General features: G+C 43.4%; 1 protein-coding gene across 1 annotated transcript; it reads left to right on the top strand.

Annotated features, from left to right (window-relative positions):
- Window positions 1-190: 190 nt before the first annotated feature.
- Window positions 191-4,977, top strand: LOC109886245 (dnaJ homolog subfamily A member 2). Its single transcript, XM_020477970.2, has 9 exons — window positions 191-343; window positions 1,496-1,555; window positions 1,680-1,906; window positions 2,045-2,125; window positions 2,306-2,439; window positions 2,544-2,740; window positions 3,495-3,639; window positions 3,757-3,884; window positions 4,168-4,977. The coding sequence occupies exons 1-9, from the start codon at window positions 266-268 to the stop codon at window positions 4,351-4,353; spliced, it is 1,236 nt and encodes a 411-aa protein (XP_020333559.1). The 5' UTR covers window positions 191-265; the 3' UTR covers window positions 4,354-4,977.
- Window positions 4,978-12,286: the final 7,309 nt, after the last annotated feature.

The following is a 12,286-nucleotide window of genomic DNA, read 5'->3' as shown; positions in this document are numbered from 1 at the left end:
AGCTTGGTGTGTGATAAGATGACAAAAACAGACACAATGTCACTAAACTGGTGAGCAATGTAAAATACCTGAATCAATTTCACATGTATAATAGAGAGGAGAAAATAGATGAGGTGAAAATAAGGAAGTCAATCTGTAATTGAGATGCACCCTTTTTTAAAGCCAGGAGAAAGGTTCAAATTGACGCAACGTATGACGTTTTCGACCGGCTCTTCTTCTTTCTCTTTTCACTTCTCGTACAGAAGGTCCTTCCCTTAGCTCCATCATGGCGAACGTTGTCGATACTAAATTATATGACATCCTAGGGGTGTCCCCCACTGCCACTGAAAATGAGTTGAAAAAGGTAACGTTGATTGTATCGAGTCAAATTAAATCTAGGTGCTGTGGAGTTTGAATTGTTGGTAAAAACAGGTTATTCTGGCTAAAAGCCAGTCTGGCCTAGAAACGTTAGTCAGAGCTAGCTAGCTAGTCAAACTAGCGATGTTCCTAGCCAACTAACATTAGCGTCAATCAGAAAATTATAGTACGGGATACACATTGTACAACCATTTATCTACCTCAATGTTTTAGATAATTACCTCTGTCTTTGGCGCAAAGTATTTGGGTGTTAGTACTTTGCGCTTGTTGGCGCTAGCGTTCTGTTTCAATGATGGCATCTCGCGTATAACGAACGCTTTCGAGTAACGTTATATATTTTAGTAAAAGTTAGCATGCGGTTGGTAGCGAGGACGTTGACACTATCGCTTGTATTTTTGTTTATAGTCCGCATAATACACAATACATTGTTACATATTAAACAACTACTGTATCAACACGTTTGATAGCATTGGATTAGCAGTTGTATTGTTTACGTTTTTCCAGACTGGTGGTTGCTAACTGGTTAAGACAATGGTTAGCTAGTAACGTTAGCTAGCTAACTCTCGTGCGTCTGTCTGATAACAGATACGATACGACCGAGTCGCCTCATACCAGGTTGCTATAGATAAGGTACAATATCAAGGTTACCCCGGTTTGATCTTTAATGTTAGCTAACGTAGTGTGTGCCGCTTGACTAGTTAGCTGGCTAGTAGCGTTATTTAGCCGGCTAGCCTACGACGTTAACTCACGTGTTAACAGTTTAATTCACAGTAATGGAATTTTGGGGACAAATCTTCAGTTCAGAGATTTTTGGGGAAATTCTGATGGATCGCTGGTTAATATTGATTTGGTCATTTATTTTAATTGTTTAGCCAGTCGCTAACTTAAGTCATTATGAGACAAAAGCTACCGTTAGCTTTCTTCCGCAGTTTCAAGCTCAATTTACTAGTTAGCTAATTTAGGGAGGCTAACTAACCTTACTGTAAAAAGGAACGTCCGATTCCTGTCAATATTTCTGATGGCTACTACGGGGATAACGTGGAAAGGGTGGTGGTTATACAACTCATTGGCTAATGTTGACTAGCATAAATAATCGAAACCAGTGCCTTGAACTTAAGTGTTTTGTCTTTTCTTTCAGTCATACCGGAAGCTAGCAAAGGAATATCACCCCGACAAAAACCCAAATGCTGGCGACAAGGTATTGAAATTGCCTTGGGGGGGGGGGATTCAACCATTCCTTACACTTCTGAGTAGCTACATAAATGTTAACAAATATCTGTAGATGTCATAGAACTTAATGTCCCCCTGTCTCCTTCAAACAGTTCAAGGAGATCAGTTTTGCATATGAAGTGTTGACTAATCCAGAGAAGAAGGAGCTGTATGATCGCTATGGGGAGCAGGGACTGCGGGAAGGAGGTGGAGGTGGTGGGGGAATGGATGACATCTTTTCACACATCTTCGGTGGTGGACTTTTTGGCTTCATGGGCGGACAGGGGCGCAGCCGAAATGGTGGTAGACGAAGAGGAGAGGACATGGTTCACCCACTCAAGTAAGCTTACTCTATAGATTGGTGTCACAGATCTATTGAGTGATAATCAAATATATTTTTTTATTCTGACTACATTGTCTGCCTATGGTTTCTATGACCTTGCTACTGTCTCCAATTATGCTCTTTTTTTTTTTTAAGAGTTTCACTTGAAGACCTGTACAATGGAAAAACGACTAAACTGCAGCTGAGCAAGAATGTTCTTTGTGGCACTTGTAATGGGTAAGTGTTTCCACATTCTTCCATTTGTATCTGCAACAATTTTCCCTCAAAATTACTTCTCTAGCCCACATGAAGCAGTGTTCAGGTCTTGCTTTATCTGCCTGTCAATTATTGCATCATACATGTTGCTCATGTAGGTTTGTTGGTGTTAGACAAAAAGTTATAACTTCTTCTCAACAGCCAGGGTGGGAAGACTGGCGCAGTTCAGAAGTGTGTGGCCTGCAGGGGGCGTGGTATGCGCATCATGATCAGACAGTTGGCTCCTGGGATGGTCCAACAGATGCAGTCCGTTTGTACTGATTGTAATGGAGAAGGTAAGCAACGGTACAGTTTAGAGACCATAAACTTGTAGTACCCAGCGACGCATGAAATGGCTTTGCCCCCTCAGACTCCTAAACCTCTATGGTTATACCCATAGGTGAGGTGATCAACGAGAAAGACCGCTGTAAAAAGTGCGAGGGCAAGAAGGTTAGTAAGGAGGTGAAAATCCTGGAGGTCCATGTCGACAAAGGCATGAAGCATGGGCAGAAGATCACCTTCGGAGGGGAAGCTGACCAGGCACCTGGGGTTGAGCCAGGAGACATTGTCCTTGTCCTGCAAGAGAAAGAGCATGAGGTAGAGATGAACTGCTGTGCTCTGGACACCATTGTCCCCACTCCTTAAGACTACGTCACTTGTTGACTAAAGGCAATATTACAATGTAGAAACATATTAGTGAAGGTGAAACATTGGTGTGTAAATGTGTTATTACTCAGCTGTTATGTCTCATTTCTATGAGCACTTGAGTAGTATAGATGGATAATGTTGAATGGCAGCTGGTTGACCAAAAGCAGCCAGCTGGCTGAGTTGGGTCCTCCAGCACTCTTGACTGGGATCTTTTGGGAGCAGATTGCAGTGACGGCACAATGCTGCTAGGCCAATGTGAACATGCTGTAATCCAGTTTCCAGTACTGGCCTCCCACCCTCTGAGCCCCCTGCATGTCTGGCATAACTTGGTATTAGTTATAGTCACGAGTGGCACATCGTTCCTAATCCTAGAGTCCTAGCATTTCCACTCCTGTGTCACCTCCAGACTCTCACTCCTCTGAAGATGGGAGAACAGACACATGTTGATGGCACCAGCCTCTCATGTGGAGAATAGGCCAGTACAGGGGAGTCAATGGGAAGGGGAGACAATACTCTGACAGGATGTGTATGCACAGCTTCCTTGGGCTATTATCTCATATTCATTATGTACAATCAGCCAGCAGTATTGGTTAGTCCTCAGGTATACTTTGTTACATTTCCAGCAAATGTTGGTCATTTTAAATTGGCCTAAAACAACCTCTATTACTATATTGAGACACTGCCTGTTTTCTCATGCCAACAGACATATAAAAGAGAGGCCCATGACCTGCACATGACCCATAAGATTGGCCTTGTTGAAGCACTTTGTGGATTCCAGTTTACGTTGAAACACTTAGATGGCAGACAGATTGTAGTCAAGTACGCTGCTGGCAAAGTCATTGAGCCAGGTAAGATTTTGATCTTTGTACTGGTTTTACATATTGTAGATGAGACAACAGCATGTGACTATTAATCAATGCAGTATGTGAAAGTAATGTTTCTATGATGCAATGTTTATTTTACAGGCTCGGTCAGAGTTGTGCGAGGCGAGGGGATGCCACAGTACCGTAATCCATTTGAAAAAGGAGACCTGTATATTAAATTTGATGTGCAGTTCCCAGACAACAACTGGATCAGCCCCGATAAACTCAATGTAAGTCATTTCTTGTGTCCGTTTCTGTCACAGTACCTGTTCTATTATGGGATTGAAGGACACAATTTGATCATTCATAACGAGATTAGGATTTTGACCTAGACCATACTGGTTATATTGAGCATTGTTTGATGATGGTATTTAATAGCTGAGGTACCACACAAGTCTTAGATAAAAAAAAATTAAAAAAGAAGTGCTTTGTAGTGATATCTGCATGCTGGATAGGGGGCTTTGCTAACTAGACATAACATTTTTAAAAACTGTGGCCCTATGTAAACCCCAGGAGCTGGAGGACTTGCTACCAACACGTGCCGAGGCTCCCATAGTGTCTGGGGACGCGGAGGAGGTGGATCTGCAGGACTACGACGTCAGCCAGGGCTCGTCTGGAGGACGACGTGAGGCCTACAACGACAGCTCAGACGATGAAGGAGGCCACCACGGCCCTGGAGTGCAGTGTGCCCACCAGTAGCATCTGGCTCAGAGGAAAATGTACGTGTTGCACCCCCCCCGTCCCCCGTCTTCCCATCACGCATCCCTCACTTTCCTTGTGGCAACGTCAGATAAGATGGAAAAAGGTCATTTCTCCTTTGCTTGGTGTGTAACTTGCATTTTTTTCATAGTATTTACAATAATTTAAACTAACCATAAAATGCAGTTTTGGCCTCCACCTCTGGACTGTGAGGTGTGAGTTAAGGAAGGGAGATCCTGAAAGGACCCAGGACACAATCACATTTTTAGGTTTGTATGTATCTGTGCTTGATTTTTACCGCTTGATTTTTCTTTTTGTAGGTTTTTACTTTTGTTTTCCTTTCTATATATAAAAATTCAAACATGACAACATTGTGTATAATATGAAAGTGATTGTCGGTGAGCTTTATCAGCTGTGCTAATACAGTGGTGTGATACAAATAGAAAAAACACCTGTATTTGTTCTCAACCCTGGTGCATGTTAAGACCGCATTGGTTCCTGCACCGATTAAACATCCAATCTAACGAGAGAAGCTGAAAAAATACAATTTAAAAGCAGCTTAACTTCTGTGAAAAAAGGTTTATTAAGTTGTTAAATAAAAGTTATTCAAATCTCAAACAGCAATACTTGATGTTTGTGATTCTGTCTTGTGCTTGTCTGGGAAATGACTTACATCCGTCAGGAAAATTTCTTGGTTACCACCTCAGTCCTTTTTCATTAATGTTGATGGGTATCATAGATAATGATAGAGGCCTCTAGTGGCCAAAATAATCAAAGCTTGATGAGCTGGTTATTTGTGTTTACCAACTTCAGTCTGAGTACCCACAACAGCACTCATGTTTATTGCCCTGGACAAACTTGGCTGATTCAGCTCATTGAGGGCTTGATTAGGTTTACTTGTCTGTGGCTACAACAAAATGTGTGCTATTGTGGATACTCAAGGACTGGTGTAGGAAACACTGCACTAGAGCTGCGTTTACACTTGCAGCCCAATTCTGATCTTCTACTAATTTGTCTTTTGACCGATCATGTTGGCTCTTACCAATAATTGGGCTGCTTGTGTAAATGCAGCCTAGGTGTCATGTTAATGTGTTATTACACTGAACAAAAATATGAATGTCAAGTGTTGGTTTCATGAACTGAAATAAAAGATCATAGATTTTTCCCATACGCATAAAAACCTTTTCTCCACAATTTGTTTGCACAAATGTGTTTACTGTCAGTGAGCATTTCTCCTTCGCTGAGAATCCATCCACAGGACAAGTGTGGCATATCAAGAAGCTGATTAAACCACCAGAGCTGTTGCCAGGGATTTTAAATTTAATTTATCTACCATAAACCACATCCAATGTCACTTTAGAGAATTTGGCAGTAGGTCCAACTGCAGACCACGAACCACACCAGCCCAGGTCCTCCACATCTGGCTTCTTTACCCACGGGATTGTTTGACACCAGCCAACCGACAGTTGATAAAAGGATTTGCACAAACTCAAAACGGTCTCGGCGACGCTCATCTGTGTACTTGTCTTGACCTGACTGCAGTTTGGTGTCGTAACCAACCTCCAATGGGCAAATGCTCACCTTCGATGGCTGCTGGAGGATACTCTTTGCGGATTAATCACAATTTCAAATGTACCAGGCAGAAGTATGGCGTTGTGTGGGCGAGCGGTTTGCTGATGTCAACATTGTGAACAGTTCCCCATGGTGGCGGTAGGGTTATGCTATGGGCAGGCATAAGCTATGGACAATGAACACAATTGTATTTTATCGATTTGAATGCACACTGTGACGAGATCCTCAGGCACATTGTCGTGCCATTCAGCCGCCACCATCACATGTTAAAGCATAATGCATGGCCCCCTGTCGCAAGGATCTGTACACAATTCCTGGAAGCTGAATATGTACCAGTTGTTCCATGGCCTACATACTCACCAGACACGTCACCCATTGAGCATGATGGGATACTCTGGAACGACAGTGTGTTCCTGTTCCCACCTATGTTCAGCAACTTTGTGCGTGCTACTCTACTCTGTGGCCGTGGAGGAGAGCCTACCTGACTACAGGTGACCATCTCAGATCAATTCCGGCAAGGCGAGAGGTATCGACGACGACACTTCGCTAACAGGCTGGGGAGCAGTGTGGCAACACAGGTCTGTACGAGGAGAGTGGTGCCCCTGCTGGAGGAAAGCGCTTATTAACGTGCTAGAACATGATAGTTTACCTATCCCTCAATAATTTTCTGCCGGTTCTCAAACATGTCCTGATACGATCAGACAACATGGACAGTGTTCCACATCAACCATCAAGGGCGAACAAGGTCTGTAAGGTCCCTACAGGTAGCCCAACAACTCTTGATATGGGCCCTACCACATCCGGCCTCCTTACAAGCCATTCATGTCCCAGGCAAGGTGAACAAGGAAGCAGACTTCTTGTCGTGACAGAAAGCGCCCCTGGGGGACTGGAGACTTCACCCACAAGTAGTGAAGAGAATATGGCAGCGGTTTGGAATAGCACATGTGGACCTGTTCGCCTCGGAGAGAGCAAACATCCCACTGCTCCCTCTGGCAGAGTCCAAGAGTCACCTGAACATGGACGCCTTAGCCCACAGATGGCCTACTGTATGCTTTCCCTTCAACCCCCCAATCTTAGCAATGCTGCACAGGGTCTTTCATGCTCTGAAGAGCCCAACCCTCTACTGATCGACTGCGGTCCTGCTATTATCAGACGGAATCTCATTTCGAGCATACGAAGAAACCATTTTATGTCTGGCTCATCTCTGAAAACGGCTTTTCTCTAAGCTATTTCATCAGTAAAATGTGTGTGTGCGCTCCACGCACTCTCTAAGGCAGACGACCTAGGCTTGGCCTTATGGTCGAATCCAGCCTTTTTGCCTAAGGGTGTATCACATCAATCAAAATGCAGGCCTACTGCCCCCTCCTTTCCAGAATGCAGAGGAGCGAGCAAATAACCTGGGTCCAGTCCGTTCCCTCAAATGCTATATGCAAGCCTCCGAGAACTACAGGAAGTCAGACCAGCTGTTTCCGTACATTGGTGGGAAAGGCCTAGCATTGTCCAAGCACTGGGTTGTGGATGTCATCACTCAGGCCTACCTGTCCCAGAAGGTGTGTAATGTTATTTGACCAGAAGTGGTGCCACATCCTGGGCTATGCTGAGAGGCATCCCCCTGAATGAGATATTCGCAGCTGCTACCGGGTCGTCGCCCTGCACGTTCTAGATTTGACAAGGTCAACGGTGCATCTTGCCACACCATGGGCTCTGCCATTCTTCTAGTTGCACTGATGCATTAGAGGTTAGTAGTCTATTCCTTGTGACCTTGTTGGTACCGTATTGACAGTCTTAAAGGTATGAATTAGAATGGAAGTTACGAATGTAACTGGTTCTACGAATACCTGGAAGACCGTCAGTACTTACACATCACTCAATCTTTTGGGCGAGAAGATGTGTGTGGTCCGACATACGGTTGGTTATATTTGTACCGAGGGGCACGTCCTCCCAAACTGTCACGTCACCGGCGTGACTTTATTACTCTATCTGTGCGGAGCACGAGGGATATAATCCATACTTTCCACCATACTGAAGGTCTTGCAGGTATTCGTAGAACCATAGTTACATTCGTAACTTCCGTTTGAGCTACGCCCCTATTTTGTATTTTTTTTAAAGGTATTTTACCAACAGATGCATATCTATTCCCAGTCATGTGAAATCCATAGATTAGGTCTTAATTTCTTTCATTTGACTGATTTCTTTATGAACGGTTTATTTTTGTTCGGTGTATATACAGTAGTTGTGTATAGCTAGCTTGCTAGCGCCAACACTACTCCCCTGCCTACACTTACCATATAAAATGTAATTCAGCATCGTTGGTGTTTGACCTGTAGCATGTGATTAGTGGGATTGGTTCAGAGTATGATTAGCAACAGCCTTAAATTGTATTAAGTATTTGTCCTAGGATCAGACAATGAGTGGTTATTCATTATCACCCAGCAGTTTCATCTGGCAGATGTTTTCAAAAAGTGAGAAATTCAGGCACAAGAAGGTGGGCTTTTTATATTTTTAAGCAGTGCTCGACTTGGATAGATATAGGTGCCGGTACTATTTATATTTGGTGCAGGAGCGCCAAATACCTTAGAGATAATATTCTATAAAAGAGGAACAGGAGCTCAAGCAGTTGAACATTTGAAGTGCTGGTACTCAGCCCTGGTGAGCTCTTGCTCAAGTCAAGCACTGTTTGCAAGACCATTATATTTGCTCATATAGCCAACTATCAAGTTTTTTTAAATTTTTATTATTATTATTTTTTTAACCTTTAACTAGGCAAGTCAGTAAGAACAAATTCTTATTTACAATGACGACCTACCAAAATGCCTCCTGCAGGGACGGGCTGGGATTAAAAATAAATATATATAGGACAAGAGACAATACTACATAAAGAGAGACCTAAGACAACATAGCAAGGAAGCAACACATGACAACAACATGGTAGCAACACAAAACATGGTACAAACATGATTGGGCACAGACAACAGCACAAAGGGCAAGAAGGCAGAAGACAATACATCACGCAAAGCAGCCACAACTGTCAGTAAGAGTGTCCATGATTGATACTTTAAATGAAGACATGGAGATAAAACTGTCCAGTTTGAGTGTTTGTTGCGGCTCGTTCTAGTCACTAGCTGGAGGAGCGACCAAGGGATGTGTGTGCTTTGGGGACCTTTAACAGAATGTGACTGGCAGAACAGGTGTTGTATGTGGAGGATAAGGGCTGCAGTAGATCTCTCAGATAGGGAGGAGTGAGGCCTAAGAGGGTTTTATATATACGTATCAACCAGTGGGTCTTGTGTCAGGTATACAGAGATGACCAGTTTACAGAGGAGTATAGAGTGCAGTGATGTGTCCTATAAGGAGCATTTGTGGCAAATCTGATGGCAGAATGGTAAAGAACATCTAGCCTCTTAAAAGCACCCTTACCTGCCGAACTATAAATTGACTTTCTGTAATCTAGCATGGGTAGGATGGTCATCTGAATCAGGGTTAGTTTGGCAGCTGGGGTGAAAAAGGAGTGACTACGACAGAGGAAACCAAGTCTAGATGTAACTTTATCCTGCAGCTTTGATATGTGCTGAGAGAAGGACAGTGTACCATCTAGCCATACTCCCAAGTACTTGTATGAGGTGACTACCTCAAGCTCTAAACCCTCAGAGGTAGTCATCACACCTGTGGGGAGAAGGGCATTCTTATCAAACCACATGACCTTTGTTTTGGATGTGTTCAGAACAAGGTTGGACACTAGGAAAGCTTGGACACGAAGCAAGCTTTGTTGTAGAGCATTTTAAAAATCTGGGGAGGAGCCAGCTGAGTATAAGACTGCATATAAATGTATGAGAGAGCTTCCTACTGCATAGTGGTTAGAACATTGGACTAGTAACCGAAAGGTTGCAAGATCGAATCCCCGACCTGACAAGTTAAAAATCTGTCGTTCTGCCCCTGAACAAGGCAGTTAACCCACTAGGTCGTCATTGTAAATAAGAATTTGTTCTTAACTGACTTGCCTAGTTAAATAAAGGTTACATTTGTATTTATTTAAATAAGAGCGTGGGGCCTAGGTTTGAGCCTTGGGGTACTCCCTTGGTGACAGGCAGTGGCTGAGACACATTTTCTCACTTTATACACTGCACTCCGAGAGGTAGTTAGCAAACCAGGCCAAAGACCCCTCAGAGACACTCCTTAGTCGGCCCACAAGAATGGAATGGTCTACCGCAGGTAATCCCAAATGGGGGTATGCAATGTCGCTAGAGGTACGCCAAATAATGTGATTCATGTTTTTTGCTTCACATTTTCAAATGGTACATATTTTCCAACGGGGCTATACATTTGGGAGTTTTTCCCCCCTCGCCTGAGTAACCTTGACTCACTGCCAAAAATAAAATTATACCATCTAGTGTTCAGCGAAATAACAATGTCAAATACAGGAAGCGAAGTCAAATAATTAACATCCAATCACATTAACCATTACTGTTACGTTCCCCAGTTTCTGTGTTGTGGGTTTGTGTATATTGCAGGAAATGGTTTCCTGGATTCCCCCAAGCAGCTGATTGGTTGGCCCCATTGCAGATTTGAGCTCTGATCCCGCCCTCTCGTCAGGAGATACAGCTGTCTGCAATTACAAACTCCTCCAACTGGATAAAAGCCAGTGTTCCCTTGTTAGGAGAGAGAGCTTCTTGGATGTCCTGTGTTTGTTGTGCAGAGACAGTGTAGTTGAAAGTATTTTGTAGCTGCTACTTCTGAGGTATGTGTGTGCCAATAGGACTGTGTTTTTTGATTATTGAAGTTCACTTTAAGTTAGTAATTATTCTGTTTTTGTTCCCAGGGGGGAAGGCACCTTGGGAGTGCTTAGGCAAGAGGCCTGCGGGCATACACACATACTACACCAGTAGTACGTACTCTGTCTATGCACACTAGGTAAGAAGACCTGGGCGGACCACCCCCTGTATTTTGTTTAGCGTGCCAGGTGGCGTTAAGGTTAGGTAAGTTGTGGGTAGGCAGGTAAGGTAGGAGAGAGGACTAACTTTTACTTTCTTTGGTTCCATCCAGCCCCTTTTCCCCACATTAAGGAAATAAATTCCCAGTTAACAGTAATATTCTGCCTGTCATCCTTACCTGCACCTAAAATCACATACCTCTTTCACTCCACAGGGAGTTGTGTAGCAGGGTGTTGCATTCCCTCCAAGAGGTGTGCTTAAGTTACTCTTGGGGAATTCCAGTAACAGTCCGTACGTAGCCAAACGTAACTGCTGCTCATCTGTACTGATGGCGCGAAAGCCATGACAGGGAGACATGAGTGGTAATGCGCGTGCAAGCAGTTGCTCCGGACACCACTGAGGCGCTTGCTGCTTAATGCTTGAAAGACTGACACTGAAGTGAAAGTTGTTAAAGGTTACTGAACTCTCGTATTTTCTGCACTATGCAATGATAGGCAGCGACCATGTAACGCTTACAACCGAAGTCTGGTGGTTATCAAGGGGCAAAGTATTGACACCTTGAGACGAGCTTAGTTCTTTACTGACCATAATGTTCACTTGTCTGACGCTTGCATTAGTTTCTCGCCTGAATGATCTGAATCTAGGATTACAGGGACTCTCCACAACTATATTCAATGTGCGGGATGAAATTGAGGCAGATTAAGAAGTTGTAGTTCTTTCTGCATTAACACAGATCTTTCCATAATTGTATGATGTGTGCAATTGAACTCAAGGTTACAATGTCAATGTGATATATAGGTAGGCACCCAAATTGGGTACGCAATTACAAACTGGATTCGTTATCCCTTTCATGCCCTGCCTCCAGTCCATTTATCCATATCTGAAGAGAGCATCATTGAAATTGCAACAAGTGCTTGTGAAAATGTAATTTAAAATCAGTTGCCACTGCCAGATGTCTGGATTGGGTTGCGCTCAGAGTATCCTAACCTGGCGAAACACTGTTAAGACACTGCAACCACGTACCTTTGGAAGAGTGGATTCTCAGCACTCTGGACAATTATTTGACCCTCGCCAATATAACCCTACGTTGCCGTTATCTGCATTTTTTCAAGCACACCATTAACTTGAAATATTCACGTTTAATAAAGAGCAAAATATTATTTCATTTGTGCCCTGGTCCTATAAGTTGTCACTTCCCACAAGCCAGGTTGTGACACTCATTCTTGTTTATTAAATGTACTATATAGTGTGTGTGGCAGGCTTACAATGATGGCAAACAATTTGAGTGTGCTGACCCTGGTATGCAGCTGGAGGTTTAATATTTGAAGGGGTACAGAACTATAAGAAGTTTGGGAACCACTGGTCTACCATATCAAAAGCTTTGGCCAAGTCAAAAATAGCAGCACAACATTGCTTAGAAACAAGGGCAATGG

Source organism: Oncorhynchus kisutch, linkage group LG3, assembly GCF_002021735.2.
Source record: "Oncorhynchus kisutch isolate 150728-3 linkage group LG3, Okis_V2, whole genome shotgun sequence".
Lineage (NCBI taxonomy): Eukaryota > Metazoa > Chordata > Actinopteri > Salmoniformes > Salmonidae > Oncorhynchus > Oncorhynchus kisutch.
The sequence above is the reverse complement of the archived record's forward strand: the minus strand, read 5'-3'. Positions and strand labels throughout refer to the sequence as shown.

Excerpts from the sequence above, each read along its gene's own strand:
- LOC109886245 (XM_020477970.2), top strand. The coding sequence starts at position 266 with ATGGCGAACGTTGTCGATACTAAATTATATGACATCCTAGGGGTGTCC. Across the intron at positions 2,126-2,305 it reads CTTTGTGGCACTTGTAATGG|CCAGGGTGGGAAGACTGGCG; the intron begins GTAAGTGTTTCC and ends TCTTCTCAACAG. Across the intron at positions 2,440-2,543 it reads TACTGATTGTAATGGAGAAG|GTGAGGTGATCAACGAGAAA; the intron begins GTAAGCAACGGT and ends TTATACCCATAG.